At 43.9% G+C, this 16,830-nt stretch overlaps 2 protein-coding genes across 2 annotated transcripts; both read left to right on the top strand.

Moving 5' to 3' along the window:
* Positions 1 to 278: 278 nt before the first annotated feature.
* Positions 279 to 1,214, top strand: LOC310748594 (olfactory receptor 5V1-like; the record flags this gene model as incomplete). The annotated part of the gene is made up of 1 exon (XM_083584446.1): positions 279 to 1,214. The coding sequence occupies one exon, from the start codon at positions 279 to 281 to the stop codon at positions 1,212 to 1,214; it is 936 nt and encodes a 311-aa protein (XP_083440572.1).
* A 4,562-nt stretch (positions 1,215 to 5,776) lies between these two features.
* LOC310748595 (olfactory receptor 5V1-like) lies at positions 5,777 to 6,736 on the top strand (the record flags this gene model as incomplete). Its single annotated transcript, XM_083584447.1, has 1 exon — positions 5,777 to 6,736. The coding sequence occupies one exon, from the start codon at positions 5,777 to 5,779 to the stop codon at positions 6,734 to 6,736; it is 960 nt and encodes a 319-aa protein (XP_083440573.1).
* Positions 6,737 to 16,830: the final 10,094 nt, after the last annotated feature.

Here is a 16,830-nt window from a genome sequence, read left to right on the forward strand (position 1 = left end):
TTTGTTGTGACTGGGGAAAACCAGTCAGATGGGTGACATCATCATGATCATAATTATCTAAGAGATTGATATCTTATAGAGGATTTAATGTTGTGCCCAATTTGGAAATACTCAGAGAGGAGCCTTAAGTTATGTATGGCTGATGTAAATCCATTGGAGGAAGCATAAGTTTTAAAAGTTTCTTCCTTTGTTTGTTTAATTATCCCCCCCAAAAAAAACCCCCAATAAAGTATTTTTTCTCTGTCTATAGATAAAAATCATTTTACGACATTAATAAAATGGATGTCAGTAATGAAACTGCCCCATCTGAATTCATCCTTCTGACATTTTCAAACCGTTATGAATGGTGTTTCCTCCTTTCTGGATTTCTCCTCATCACTTATCTCTTCACACTGATGGGGAATATTCTCATCATCACTCTTGTTTCCATAGAACCAAGCCTTCAAACCCCCATGTATTTCTTCCTCTGTAACCTATCCCTCCTGGACATCTGCCAGACTACAACCACTATTCCACAGATAATTGTGCACCTGATTTCAGGAAGAAATGCCATCTCATATGAAAGATGCAAGGTGCAACTCTTTTTCTTCATCTTATTCATTGGTACTGAGACCCTTCTGTTGGCTGCCATGGCTTATGATCGTTACGTTGCCATCTGCAATCCTCTCCGCTATAATGTGGTCATGAATTACAAACTCTGTGCCCAACTGGTGTCAGCTTCTTGGTTCACAAGTTCACTCAACACCACCATTCACACCCTTATCACATTCCGCCTGCCCCTTTGTGGTATGAATAAGATCAACTACTTCTACTGTGACATCCCTCCTCTTGTAGCTATCTCCTGTGGGGACATCTCTAGCAGTATTATTGCTATGCTGGCTACTAGTCCTGTAATGGGCTTTGGACCAGGCATGTGTGTCCTCCTTTCCTATAGTCACATCATCTTGAGGGTTCTGAAAATGCGTTCTTCAGATGGGATGAGGAAAGCCTTTTCAACTTGTGCTTCTCATCTCACTGTTGTCTTGCTTTTTTATGGCAGCTGTCTTTTTACATATGTCAGGCCCTTCTCCAGCTACTCATTGAACAAGGATAGAATGATTGCCCTCTTTAATAACATTCTCTCTCCTTTGTTGAACCCACTGATTTACACCCTCAGGAACAAAGATGTGAAGGGGGCATTACAGAAGAGAATGATGAAGAAAATGTTGTCCTGAAATAGACTGATGTCAATTAATCCTTGGATTTATCGTGTAGTAGTGTTGGGAAATTGAATGTGGGGGCTTGGAACACTATAGCTAGGGCTTAAGATTTCAATTTTTGTTTCAAAGCCTGTGGGGTGTTCCAAATATTCAGTTTAGTAGTATGCCAATATCTTTGTTCCAATTTATTGAACTCTCCCCCCCCCCCCCCCGAGCACTATTTCATATCATTCCAAAACATTGTCATGGAAAATCTGCTTAGTTGGAAGATGCTATTTGTATTAACCTTTTATTTTTCCTGAAAGGATTAAATCTTTGGTGAAAATACATGAAATATAAGCCATCAACAATTCTATTTCTATACCTCCAGTATGTGTCATTTTTGATGAAATACAACTGTTTCCAAATATACTTCTTGATCATCAATTTAAAATTAGACAGCTGGATCCAAATTTGGTCATGCTTGGGGAAAGCCTATTGAAATCAGTTAGGGTAGTCAAGTACGAATAGAAATGTAGGCAAAGAATAAAAATTCCAGGTTTGAAAGGACTACCTCCCCAAGTTGATGAGCCCCATCTGCTACACACACGCGCGCACACACACTATCTGGTTGCTTTTGTTTTGCTCTGCTTAATCTGTAATGTGATTATCATTGCATATTGTCTTTTTCTTTTCTGTTATCATAACCAATAAAATAATGCATTTCCATCATGACACTAGTTGGCATCTGTTTCAAGAAACAATAGAGTGTACCTCCACAGTGAAGTTGAACCACTGCATTAGTAGCACCAAAGTGACTATTTAGGTTGTTAATATTATGCATATGGAAACAGGGAGCTGCCTGCACTCGGAGTTTTAATTTGTCAGATACAATCATGAGCTTACGTTATTGGTATGGTATTGATATGGTCTTTTAAAAAAGCAGTTCTTAAGTGGTTACATAAATAGACACTGATTTCATTAAAAATATGTTCTTTTTGAGAAACCTCTGGTCTTTCAGATGTTGCTTGAGTCTAGATCCCATTGCACCTAACCATTAGCCATGTTGCCTGGGGCTGAAGGGAGTTGGAGTCCACATTACATCTGAGGACCATAGTTTCCTGCCCTTGTGTTATGCTTCAACTATATAAGATGTTAACTGCAATTTTTAAATGCCATTTTTAGCATCACTTGATATCTTTCAGAAACTAGTGTTGTCTGTGGTCCACTTGTGAAAAGCATAAAGCCTGCACATCAGACCCCTAGTCTTGATTTGGATGGGGGACCTGCACATTTCTTTAAAAAGTAAAGTAGTTGGTGTTTTGCTTCAGGAAACAAGATTCACAGCAATTTGTTACAACTTGCGTTACTACAGGCTGAGATCAACCAGAGTATGAGAAAGAGATGAAGCTGGGTAGCATGGAGACCCAAACTGACATCAAATACTTCATATTTTCACACGAGCATTTGGTTTTTTTGTGCTACTATGGGGGAAAATGTGAGAACTGAAACACAGTTAACCTTGATAATGCATACTTCTAAAAATTTTGTAACATAGCTTCTCTGCCAAATAATGCATGCATTTACCGGGTTGTGGTGTTCGTGCCTAAAATTCATAAAAAAGTGTATATTTGGGAACATTTACAATAAAATACTGAGGAATATTCATGAGGATTAAAAGAAGAAGACTTTAATATAATGTGGAAATCTGAATAATTGAATTGAAATAGGGGGCATGGGAGAAACTGAGAGAAACCAACACTGACAGATTCACCCATCACTACTTAGAGTTTGGACAAGAAATGAACTGTTTATCTTTGAAATTGTCAGGCAAATATCACTTTTTAAAAGAAGGTGTTAACCTGCTATAGGAACTAACCCTAACCTTCATGGCACAGGACCTCCAGAGATGCATAGATATTAACCCCATGCCACTCTAAGGTTTATGAAATTAATTCAGGTGAAAAGAATGATTGGTGGGGTAACAGCAGTTTGAGTCAGAGCATCTTGGAGCTTTCGCATCTGAAGACTAACAAGATCTCAGGGTGCTTGCTGTCTCCCTGGAGATCTGATGCAGGAGTCATGAGCTTGGCTGCCAGAATCTGTGTGCTCATGGGATCAGGTGTTGAAAAGCACCCCAGAGGCCATGCAGTCCAACTCCCCTCACCCCAAAGCTTACATTATTATATATGTACAGATAAATGAAAGAGTAAGTGGAATGTGTTTAGTAATACTAATAATTTGTAATCAAGAATTAGGAAGGACCCTGTAGGCCATCCACCCAGACTCCTGACAGGTTGCAATATTAATATATAGTTTTTTAAAAAAGAAATGTCGAAACTACAATGCAAGAGTAAAACTAAAATACTTCTTCCTTCATGTAAGTTTCTCCAAAACACAAACACCTCAACAAATATATTGTCCCTCTCTGTCCATTTCCTAACAATGTTACCAAAAAAATTATTAAGAACACCAAGAAGAGAAACACCTGAAGATGTGGATCTCTGGAGAGTCCTGAGAGTATAAACTCTGTAATTGCAGTTTGATTTTCCATCTCAATGAATTTAAAAGCCTTAACATCTGTACAAATTAAAAAAAGAAATAGAATTTATTCAATTTGTAGAAAGCTCTGAAAAATGATTAATAAATGTATAAATGTAGGGGAAGTATTTTCTGAATTTTTAACCCTATTTACCTGGGAGTAAGCTCCACTGAATTCAATATGATCTACTGTATCTCTATCTGGACATAGTTATGATTGCTTTGATGCAGCCAAGAACTAGACTGTTGATTCAAGCGCTAATTGTTTGTGTAGAGATTTCACATTTGCAGTTCCACACTCACTGCACAAAAGGAAATTGGATGCACACACATGTGCAACCACTTCAAGATTGTTTCTTTCTTTTTTAAGGTGGAGGTCAATATGCATGCTAATGTTTAATGTTGGGGGGGTGAGGTTTATTTGATCTGAATGGATGGAAAACAAACTGTGTACACATAGCATTTTACATACCTGACAGGGAAAAGGGAGACCAGATAAAAAACATTTTGTGAAGCTAATAAAATGAAAGCAGTAATGAAACTGCTCTATCCAAATTCATCCTTCTGGCACCCTATTGCAGTGACCTCTACCTGCAGGGGGGAAAAGGCCTAGTGTAAGATGGGTAAAAAAACTGCACAGGACAACATTATGGGATTTAAAAATTGGCCACAACTTTGTCCATTCCAGATGTAGGTAGGCTTTGGCTGAAGCATTGGGCGTATATTCATTCTCAGTCCCATGTTTGGGGCAAGGGGCTGACACTTGAGCAGAGTCAAACTTGGAGTGGAAGGACCACCTCAAGGAATCCCTGCCTCCCTAGACATGAGTGTTACATTTGTGGAGCCTCCCAATCCTTTGTCAATTGCCCCAGAGGCTTGTCCTTCAAGGTATTCCCATATTTTGATTGAGGTCAGCATTGTTCTTGATTTATTAAAAGACAGCTACTCTTGCTAATACAGAGAGTTCTCTCAAGGAAATGCCCTGCTTCTTTTCTCTTTGTAAATGCATGTTTGTGTGTGTGTGCGTGTGTGTGTGTGTATAATCTTATAGAGGAACATACAATGAACACAAACATCAAGTATTCCTTACAAAGTACAATTGTGGCTATACAATTCAAGAATGTTTTATTTGAAATATACATGACGTTTCTGTATGATTTAGTTAAGATGCAATTGATTAGCTAAAGGTCTTTGAAAAACTTCTGGAAGTCTTGCCTTGGTGGAAATGCACTTGGGGTAGAACTCCCCAAAGGCATTATTGCCTATATATGAAAGGAGACTGTGAAATCCACGAGCAACCCACATGGAATGCTACCAACAGGGAGAAGGCTCATTTCACAGGTAAGGAAATGAATGCGTTATGGATGGGAGAACAAAATTTAGTGGGACACATCATTAGTTTGTATTGAAGAAATGCAATCAAAATGAATAAAGGTATGGCACCAGTTGTGATATAGTCAATTATTGAATGACTCTACTGACCTCTAACATACCAAGAATTTTCATCTGCATGTAAGTGAATGAGAACTCATTCGGAACCAACAACAATATTGGAGAAAATGTGCATAGAAATGTGTATATTAATGAAAACAGCTTTTGCAAAACACATTGTATTAGGGAATGTTGCTTCAGAAATGCATATAGGAGAAATATGCAGGTAAACAATTCCGAATTTTCATGTGGATTTTTTTCCCCCTTAATGCAAGCAGATGCAAAGTTGTGGTGAACTGAACTCAAGCCTGGAAAAAAAGAGAAAGTGAGAAAGTGGGTAGGGAGAAGTTTGTCTCTCTCTGTCACCTAATAGAAGAACTGTGTGGAGACATGCGATGAAGCTGAAAGCTACAAGGTGTAGAACAGATAAATGCTAGTACTCCTTCAAAGGCAAACCACGGAATCCATTGTCACAAGAGACAGTGATTGTCAGCTACTTAAATGCAGAATCATAGCATTATGTAGTTGTGAGGGACCCTTGAATGATTTTAAAAGACTTTTAGACAAAGACTATCAGTTTCTCCTAGCCTCAACAGCTATGTTCTCCTTCCACTGTTTGAAGCAGTATGCCTCCAAATGCCAGTCTCTTGGAATCAGATATTCAGGCAAAAAACCAATCAGAGCTTTCAGAATTCATCATCCTTGGCTTTAAAAATCTGCAGGAGGTACACTTCTTGCTGTTCAGTGGATTCTTGATCATCTATTTATTCACTGTGCTGTGGAATACCTTCATCATCACCATGGCCATAGTGGACCAGAGGCTCAGAACTCCCATGTATTTCTTCCTTGGAAACCTCTCCTGTCTTGACATCTGCTACATCACTACCACCATCCCCCAAATGTTGCATCTCCTTCTGACAGAAAGTAGCACCATCTCCTACACAGGCTGTGTGCTCCAGCTGTTTTTCTTCTTTTCCTTTGTCGGCATTGAATGCCTTCTTTTGGCAGTAATGGCTTTTGACCGCTATGTAGCCATCTGCAACCCACTGCGCTATTCATTGATTATCAAAAGGAATGTTTGCCTGCAGCTGGCTACTGCCTCCTGGGTGGGTGGTTTTCTCAACTCTGCCGTACACACCTATTTTGCCTTTCAGTTACCCTTCTGTGGAGACAACCGCCTGGATGCTTTCTATTGTGACATTCCACCATTGCTGAAATTGTCATGTGGGGACATTTCCCTCAACCAAAAGCTCTTGTTAACCATTGGGTTGTTCATAGCTTGGACACCAATGTTCTGTATCCTTCTCTCATATGTGTACATAATTTCAAGTGTTTTGAAAATACGATCAACAGAAGGGAGGCAAAAGGCTTTCTCCACATGCTCTTCTCATCTAACAGTGGTTCTTCTGTACTATGGTAGTGCCATCTTCACCTATTTGAGGCCTGTTCCCACAGAGTCATCGGTGAATACAAAGCTGATCCCACTTATGTATAGCATATTGACACCCTTGTTGAATCCCATTATATATACATTGCGCAACAAGGATGTGAAGAAAGCTTGGCTAAACATAATGGGGAAGATGTGAATATTCTACACAACATAGCGTTACAAGTTGTGTCTTAACAGAGTCAGAAATGAGATTAAATTCATATGATACTGATATATTCATTTGTATTATTTTACAGCTGCAAGCTTTTCAATGTACTATACAATTTTTTATCATAGCACATTTCTTAAGACAAATATCAAATCAATAGTTGTCAAATTTACCTGTATTCTCCTCCATTCCAATGATTTTGATGTTTCTCTGTAATGTATATGTATCTAGATTCAGATAGGTAGCCGTGTTGGTCCGATGCAGTAGAAATATATATATATATATATATATATATATACATATGTATATATATAATGTCCTGTAGCACCTTAGAGACCAAATAAGTTTATTCTTGGCATGAGCTTTTGTGTGCATGCACACTTCTTCAGATAAGCTACTGGACATTTATTATTATTATTTTTATAGATGTATATGTATATGTATATTAGACAGACACTTGTGTGGGCCCATTCTCCTGAAACAGTGTGGAATACAGTGAAATTATTGTGATGTCTTCATTATATATTTATTTATACTATGTTTACCTTTTCCCATCCTTCAGTATTTATGCATTCCTCTCAAGTGTATTGAAATAGTCTGGTTCCACTCTGAGTCAATTGCAACCCACTTCAATCTGTCCCTGACACAAAATAGGATTTGCCCCGCCTCTGCTATTTCTCCCCTGACCCTTCCAGTCAGCCCTCTTTCCTCCAAGACAAAAATCCCTATTTTGGTGCAGAGAAAAATGCACGAGGTCTTGGAGGGCTCAGTTATTTCTCTAAATATTTAAACATTAAAGGAGAACATAAGTAGCTAGGGACAAGTAAAGGTAAAAGCTAAAGGACCCCTGACAATTGAGTCCAGTCATGGATGACTCTGGGGTTGTGGCTCTGGGGTTGCAGTGCTCGTCTCGCTTTACTGGCCAAGAGAGCCGACGTTTGTCTGCAGACAGTTTTTTCGGGTCATGACTAAGCTGCTTCTGGCAAAACCAGAGCAGTGCATGGAAATGCCATTTACCTTCTGCTAACGCGTGCTCACATCTACGGATGTGGGTCGAAGTGTTGTATGGGCCTACACCCCGAGGAATGTCCTGATAGACCCTGGGTGCAGATTTTTGAAGGGGCATGAAGCAGTTGCCCCTGACAGGCACCTCTAGTGTGGCCCAGTCCAGCGCTCCTCTCCCAGCATCAGATGAACCAATGCTAATGAGAGGAGCTCCAGGCAGGGCAGTCCTTCTGTATTCCAGGAACAGGAAGGATTTGAACAGGCAAACACAGCGACAGCTTCTATGTAGAAGAAGTCACAGGGTGCTTGCACTTGCACTGTTAGATACGTGTACTAAGGTTTGCTTTTGTGCGTGGCCACACATTGCTCCAGCAGTCCAGCTCAGAGCACAAGCCTGGGGAGGGGTGCCAGCTGCCTACCCACCAGAAATGTTTGTGTGTGTGTGTTTAGTGCACCTCAGGAGCTACTATGCTTTGTCAATAAAGAAATAAACTACCAGCTGTTTGTCATCATTAGGTTGCGTGTGCTTGAGTCACCAGATATGAAATTTCCTATCCCTGGTCTATAGTATTGCTTTAACTTGCTGCTCTTTCAAGGATCAAGTGTTTTGCATTCATTCATCATTTCAATGAACTCAAATGATAAATATACTACTACCTATAGCAATTATTTCAGATATAACACTAAAAAAGAAGAAAAGCTTAGCCAATTCTTCTTCTTCTTTTTTAAGCTTAGCCAATTCTAAGCAAGTTGTACACGCCCTCTGAAGGGGCAGGTATGTAGTTTGGGGGTACTCATAGATGCTCTGCTATCACTTAAGGCTCAGGTGTCCTTGGTGGCATGGAGCATCTTCCATCAGCTTCTGCTGGTGGCCCAGCTATGTCCCTATCTGAACAGGGGTAGCCTGACGTCTGTTGTCCATACGCTGATATCCTCTAGGTTGGATTACTGCAACACATTATATGTATGGCTGTCTTTGAAGACAATTCAGAAGCTTCAGCTGGTGCAGAATTCAGAGGCCAGGTTGCTCACCAGGGCAAGACAGTTGGGGCATATTACACCAATCCTGGTGTCAGGGACCGTGCTGAGGAGGGCTGCACTGAGAAAGAATAGTGGGAGACACCCCCTCTCCCTGATCCTGAATCTTCGCAGGAGCAGGTGGATAGTACAGATTCGGAACAGTGGTTTGCAGAGGGGCATAGTTCAGAAGGCAGAAGCTGGGAAATACTGGATGGGGGACAGCCAGCAGAAGAAGCAGTGGAAGATAGATGGTTAACAGATTTAGTCTCTGGACAGCATTCAGCCCTCCCTTCCCCAAAGACACAGAGAGCTCAGAAAGTGTTAGAACAGAAAGTGCAGAGGGTACAAAATCAGATTACAAGACATAGGAGTGACGTAGGTTAATTGGGATGGAGGGCGAGGGAGTGAGCCTTAATTGGGAGCACCACCATTTCTCGGGAGTTGTGTTCTTTTTCTCTCTTACAGTGATTATTAAAAAATCTAACTGGTAAAACGTTCCTTTCGTTTGATCTTCTTATTTACCACCATGGGGGAGGAAGCCAATTCCCTTAAGCCTGACACCTGGCTCGACTGCAACGGCTGCCAAATAGCTTCTGGGTCCAATTTAATGTGCTGCTTTTGACTTACAAAATCTTTAATGGCTCAGGACCTCAATATGTCAAGAACCGCCTCTTCCCATATAAACCGTCCTGGACTCTGTATTTATCATCTGAGGCCCTTCTTCACATGCCTCCTCCACATGAAGCCCGGAGGGCGGCAATACAAGAACAGGCCTTTTCTGTAGTGACTCCCTGTTGCGTGTTGAGGTCCCCAATCCACCCCCCTAAATAACTCTCAACGGACACGTAATTTTTTGTTTAAGATTTTTGGCATGATTTTGGCCACAACTTTATTAAAATACAAACTGTGAGTGGTTGTTTAGGCATTGGTTAAGACTATCTGTCCCCCCGCCTGGGGACAGAACTGACTTCCGGGCACCACCGAAAGACAGTGCGGGGGAAAGCAAGTCGGGGAAGAATTGGAGCTGAGACACAGACCCTCAACTCTCACCCGCCTGCTCCCCGAAGGCTTGCCGGCCCTAGTCCCATTCCAGGGATTGGACGAAAAGATGGCAAGCCCCAGGATTCCTTTAACGGAATTCCCTTTCCGCAGCAACCATGGAGGGGCAGGCCCAGCCTATCCTAACCCCTCCTCCACCAGATTTATAACCAATGCCTAACCACAACCTTACAAGTTGTGACGATTTGCTACGCAGTAGGCAAAAACCACCCAGCCAGCCAATTTGCCAGGTGGAAAAATTCCTACCAGGCCCCTGCTCAAAGGCAGACGACCCCATGACAGGCATAGCAAGGTCAACGCAACAACCCCTTATTCTAGGGCGGGTGGGCGGGTGATCCGTTGCATGCAGCAAAAGAGAAAGTAGAAGGCTGCATGCAGAGTATTTAAACCTTTTACCCCTCCCACCAAAATTGCAACATAACTTTTCCCCCAGCAACTCGGCAATCCAATCAATGCCCCCTGGCCATCTTGGAGAACTTACCCAGCAACAAAGGGGGTGGCTCAGTAGACCCCACCGCAACACGTGCTCTCCCTGAAGGAGAACACGCTTTGCGTGTTGAGGTCCCCAATCCACCCCCCTAAATAACTCTCAACGGACACGTAATTTTTTGTTTAAGATTTTTGGCATGATTTTGGCCACAACTTTATTAAAATACAAACTGTGAGTGGTTGTTTAGGCATTGGTTAAGACTATCTGTCCCCCCGCCTGGGGACAGAACTGACTTCCGGGCACCACCGAAAGACAGTGCGGGGGAAAGCAAGTCGGGGAAGAATTGGAGCTGAGACACAGACCCTCAACTCTCACCCGCCTGCTCCCCGAAGGCTTGCCGGCCCTAGTCCCATTCCAGGGATTGGACGAAAAGATGGCAAGCCCCAGGATTCCTTTAACGGAATTCCCTTTCCGCAGCAACCATGGAGGGGCAGGCCCAGCCTATCCTAACCCCTCCTCCACCAGATTTATAACCAATGCCTAACCGCCAATCGAGCCCTTTATGCTCGCCGCCAACCACTCACAATCCCAACCCATTCTTCAACCCTTGAATTACCGCATCCAACCAGACATCATTCCCCAGCTCGGAAAGATGTACCCCATCATTGCGGTAAAGGGCCAGAGCCTTGAAGGTAATATCTGGGTTGTAAATCACCAACCCACCCAATTCCGTTACCCTTTTGCTCACTGCGGAATTAATTCGCTTCCTGGCCCTTTCAGCAGCCTTGGGTTGAGAAATGCCCAGCCAATTGCTCCTTTGCAGCAATTGTGACCAAAATATTTTAACGGTAGGTATTAAGGTCACCAACTCCCCCAAGTCTCTTTGAGTTGTGGAGCGCAAAGTATAGCAATCAACCTTTGCTATATCATTCTCCCCCAACTGCACCACAATTGCCAAAGGGGGACCATGTGAAAGCACCCTCCGCTTAATTAGTGGGATGAATTCACTCCACCGCATTCCCCGTCTGGATATCCACGACACCTGTACGTGCTGTGGGAAGCCAAGATCCGGTCCCCTTCCAGACTGCCTCGCTCTGATGCCAGCCCAGTGAACGATGCTGTGCCCCACAATCCAGATACGGACTGGAGCGAGACCTACAGGGTGGAGAACAAGCACACATCAATACAATAATTCAACATCTCTTCCGCACGTAACCCTTGAACGCATCAGACTTCCACCGGCCCAAGTCCTTAATCCTGTGGGCCGACAACCCCCAATGGGCTGCTGTTGTAGCAGCACCAATGCAAAAGGAATGGGGTGCAAAACCATAAGCCGGGACCCCACAAGCAGAAATAACCTTACGCATTACCTTGGAAAACTGATGCCGTGCCAAGGGACGACCATTTTCATGAATGAACAGTGGATCCCCCCCCAGAGGGCCTCACTGCTAAGAATTTCCTCAAATCCTTAACCGGGCTGAATGAGGCGTGTTCAGCGGTAGGCAAGCCGCAGGCTGCAATAACTGGCGCACGACGTGAGCAATTAGATGCCTGTCGAACCGGAACCCATTTCTGTGCACTAAGATCGAGGCAGCCCCCAAGGGAACGAAAAGCCAAATATTTCCGGTATCCAATAACAGGGCAAGGGCCCACCTCACCTGTGACTGGAAGCCTGATGGTGGCAAACCTGCTCACTAGGTCTGACTTAGAGCTCCAGACACTTATGACAAGCTCCAGAGCAGATAAGGAAAAGTCCTGAGGCAATAAGCCTCCAAACTCTCAGCCCCGTGCTGGCTCCAACACAATTTCCCCAACCCTCAGTACACCAAAATTACAATGGAATACTGAAAGAAGTCTCGTCTTGATCTTGAACCAGCCGACAAGTCTTAACTTGTTGCGGATACCGCATAGGTCAAAGATTGACCGGCTTCCTGCCTGCTGTCCTGTGAAGGTTGGAGCCTATTCCCACCTTCCGAGACCCTGCGCACGACACACTTTTAGAAGGGTCTCTGAAAAATTAAAGCTTTACTCTAGCAGACATTGCAGCGGACTGAATTCTGATAGTTTTAACAGTGTATCCAATCTGCAGCAGGTGGGCGAATTACTGCAGGTCCTGCTCAGAAGATGGGGGCAGGTTCCTCTGAATGGCCGAGGACTGCCAACTAAATTTTAAGAAATCAGTCCAGGCCTTCTCATAAGACCTGAAAGCGGATGGGGAAACGTAAGCTACTACTCCTCATAATTATTAATTGTTGCCAAGTGCCACAGGAGCTCCGGAAAAATCCGACTATAGCTGGGCGTCCAGAGCCCAGAATCTGAAGCTCTCCAACTGAAAAAACGGGATAGAGCGACAGCGAAAACATTAGACGATCCTGAAATAAAGAGAGCAGAAACGCAATATTAAACCTTAAGCAGTGCGAAGACTCTGCCAGAGCACGAGCACCGTTTTGCCAGGACTCTCACACTGCTTGGTTATCAGACCAAGACAGACCCAACGGTCCCTAAACTCCTCAGTCCAGATGTGCGCTGACACTACAATGGGGAAAACTTGAGAAAAGTTAGGTCACATGTGATTGCCTCGCCCTGCCAGGCTCAAGGCCACTGTACATGATGATGAAGGGACCCCGGGCCATGAGACCACCTGGCCAAGCGGGAATGGAAGGGGCAGCCTGGAGCAACCACCCTGCATGCAAAATTTAACTGACCTAGGAACGATAGGATCTGACAAAGCAACACTTGCTTCAGAGGAAGTATTACAAGAATAAAGTCCTTCAAGGCAAACAGCTTTTCCACAGGCAAGCAGATGTTTGAGCAATGGTATCCAGCTAGCCCCCAAATACGTTAAAAGGGGCAGTAGGAGCCACTGTCCTCCACTGCCAACAGAACACCCAGCTCCTCAGGGAATAAAGGGGCGTCCAGTTAGCCTAAGCAGTGGCTGGTGTCACATGAACCAGCCAGTAAAATAATCCACATAACGATACCCCCAGTTAAACGAGTCTTGACTCGCAATGTTCAATCCAGAAAGGCGCTAAAGGACTCAAGTGCTGCACAGCCTATTGAGCAACCCACCGGCATCGCCTTATCAATATAAGGACCATCCAATTAAAGCCTAACTACTTAAAATCTTGAGGGTGAACCGGCAGCAGCCTAACAGCCGATTCAATATCGCATAATGCCAACAAGGCACCTCCTCCAATTTGTTGGTAAGCTCAACTGCCTGATCCAAAGATGCATATTTCACGGAACAATTCCGGAGGGATAGCATCATTCACTGAGGTGCCTTTGGGATGCGATAAATATGGATCAGATGGAATTATATGGGGCTTTCTTAGGGACGATCCCCAATGGGGATAAATGAAAATTGGGAATAGAAGGAGAATCAAGGGGATCCCACCATATGTCCCAATGCAAGCTGCTTCCTAACCTTCTTTCAGGCTACCACGGGTAGCTCTCTAACTGGCTTTTGAGTTGCTGTATTCCGAGCCACTGGCTGAAAAGCCAGAGGAATCCCAAACATTGGGAAAAATCCTTCCCACAAGCACAAAGCCACTGACCCATCTAGATAACCTTTTAGCCAGGCTTTCAAGGGAGATATTTTTATGGAAATATGGGCAAGAGGTATTGAGTTATTGCTTGCCGGCTCCCGCTTGGGCAAGATGCCCTGCCTCGTGTTGCCACCATGATGTGTAAATTTACAGGGCCAACGCTGGCCAGAAACCCTAAAGAAGTCCCAACAAAGCTGCCACCGGGCCAGCTTCCTGCATACCAGCTTCAGGTTCTATTGCTCAGGGAATTTCCATTTGAAATGTGGAGCTGCGCAAGTGGTCCACATGTCCCCGTCCCTGGGATCCTAGTGAGCTGAGGGGATGATGGCAGCCCTGCGTCTAACATTCCCATCATAGTGAATTACCACTTATAGAATAGTGGGGTTGGAAGGGACTCCAAGGATCATCTAGTCCACTCTCCCACAATATAATAATAATAATAATAATAATAATAATAATAATAATAATAATAATAATCTATTTGTACCCCGCCCATTTGGCTGGGCTTCCCCAGCCACTCTGGGCAGCGTCCAATATATATATATATATATATATTAAAATACAGTAATGCATCAAACATTAAAAGCTTCCCTAAACAGGGCTGCCTTAGATGTCTTCTAAAAGTCTGGTAGTAGACATCTGGTGGGAGGGTGTACCACATGGCGGGTGCCACTTCCGAGAAGGCTCTCCACCTGGTTCCCTGTAACTTGGCTTCTCACAGTGAGAGAACCACCAGAAAGGCCCTCGGCGCTGGACCTCAGTGTCCGGGTAGAGTGATGAGGGAGCATGCAGCTGTCCCAAACAGGGACCAATCCTGCAACCTAGGCATTACCGGCACCATACGCTGACCAGCTGAGCTATCCAGGATGATCCCTAAAGACCCAGAACAGCCTCACCCTAACCCCTGGAGAGGTCCAAGGTGATGTCTGAATCATCATCAGAGCCCAGGGATGATTTACCTGCAAGGAGGTGTAAGCATCATCCCTGCTCCGCTTTTTTCTGCCTCTGAAGACGCTTCCTTCTGGAAGAAGGCACCTGGGGCATCAGCAAGTCATCCTCTGCAGGAGAGGCAAGCTCTGGAGGCATCTGCAAAGGCCCTGTCATAGACTCCAAAAAGAAAAAACCTGAACAATGTGAGGAACAGGTGAAACCAATGCTTTGTGCACCATATGGGGACGCTATTCAGGCCAGAAACGCTGCCAGAGGCCATCAAATTATAGGGCCAAGCGGGCCAAGCCCTAGGATCACCTGCTAGGCCAGACATAAATGTTTCCAATGAGATAACAAACTTGAGGCAGCCCGCCGCCTGTCCAGGTACCCCTGCTTGCCCTTTAGAGGGAAGCACCTCCTCAAGAAACCCAAAGTTCTTTTTGGGAGCAATATCACAAATGGGCCAAACTACCCAGCAACAAAATAGTCCAAAAGGAGCAGCTTGTTTTGCTTTGTTATAACAATGGCTAAGTGGGGGATATGAACCCTGTCTCCCAGGTCCTAGTCCTGCACTTTAGCCACTAAGCCACAATGGCTCATCTCTAAAACGGCAGTCGCCACTATCAGGGCAAAACAAACTTGAAGAAAATAAACTTGTTCAGAAACAGCATAGTTCAAGAGCATACAAAGAGTGCTCATTGGAGGCACAGAGAGCCTCTGGCTCCACTCTGTCTGCCTAAGATATACATTAGCAACAAGTGAGCCTGCAAACAAACAGATAAATTCTTATAGAGAAAGAGAGTCACATGTCACAGTGACTTAACAATTACTGTACTGCTAACTGTAGCAGGCTAGGCTTGAATGATATGTGCAGGCCGAGCAGGCCGTGAAGGCCTCCCTGCTTCTGCTCTCTGCCTTTTACAGTCTCATTGCAATATTAAAGGAACTCAATATAGTGCTCCCGCCCAAGGCTAGATTAAAACTTGGCCAACAGCACTGCACACACCCAAAATAAAGCCAACCTATGGGGATACTATAAAGGAAAGTGATTCCAGGTAAGCTGGGAACAGCCCTGACTAGCCCCACAATCCAACAGGCGAAAATGGGGAAAACCTTTTTGCGAAATAAAGCCCCTAATGGGGGCTCTCTCCCTATTGGGAAAGGCAAGCCCAGGAGGATTATGCACAGGTAGCGCTCACAGGTACAGGGAGAATCTTCCCAAAGGGCAGGGTAAGGGGTGGGGTGGGAAATCAAACAGGAAAAAAAAAGGGGGGGAATTAAATTAATTAAGGAACTAGAGAAGATTAAAAAGAAGGGGAGAATAAAGAAATGTAACCAGACAATGAGAAGATCGCTCCACTGTCCTCCAGACGGTCCAAGTGCTCCAGGTGATCCGTTGCATGCAGCAAAAGAGAAAGTAGAAGGCTGCATGCAGAGTATTTAAACCTTTTACCCCTCCCACCAAAATTGCAACATAACTTTTCCCCCAGCAACTCGGCAATCCAATCAATGCCCCCTGGCCATCTTGGAGAACTTACCCAGCAACAAAGGGGGTGGCTCAGTAGACCCCACCGCAACACGTGCTCTCCCTGAAGGAGAACACGCTTTTGCAAAATGCTCGCCCCAGGAATGTTCACCTGGCACCTTCATTATACATTTTTAGATGACAGTAAAAAATGTTCCTCTTCAAACAGGTCTTTGGCTGATAAATATTCTCCAGCCATTTAAATGTGTCTGTGGGAAGTGGGGGGATAATGTTGATGAATAAAGGATGACTGTCACAAAACCCTGAGAGAAAGGTGAGAGGGTCATAAATAGCCAGGTGTCGACCACCACCAAAGGCCTCTTTTCTCTCTGTTTTGGTCACTGTGGCAGCAGGAATATCACAAAAACATTGTCAATTCAATAAGACTGCAAACCTAGTCCCACTTACCTGGGAATAAGCCCTATTGATTTCAACCAGACATTCTTCTGACTAGACAAAATTAGGATTGTGTTCTTATTCTAGTATGAAGCTGTTTCTGGATAATTTGATAAAAAACCTCAGTTTTACTTCCAATTCCTTGATTTTATATGGTTGTTTTATTTTCCTT

This window comes from Podarcis filfolensis (assembly GCF_964270895.1).
Source record: "Podarcis filfolensis genome assembly, chromosome: 13".
Taxonomy (NCBI): domain Eukaryota; kingdom Metazoa; phylum Chordata; class Lepidosauria; order Squamata; family Lacertidae; genus Podarcis; species Podarcis filfolensis.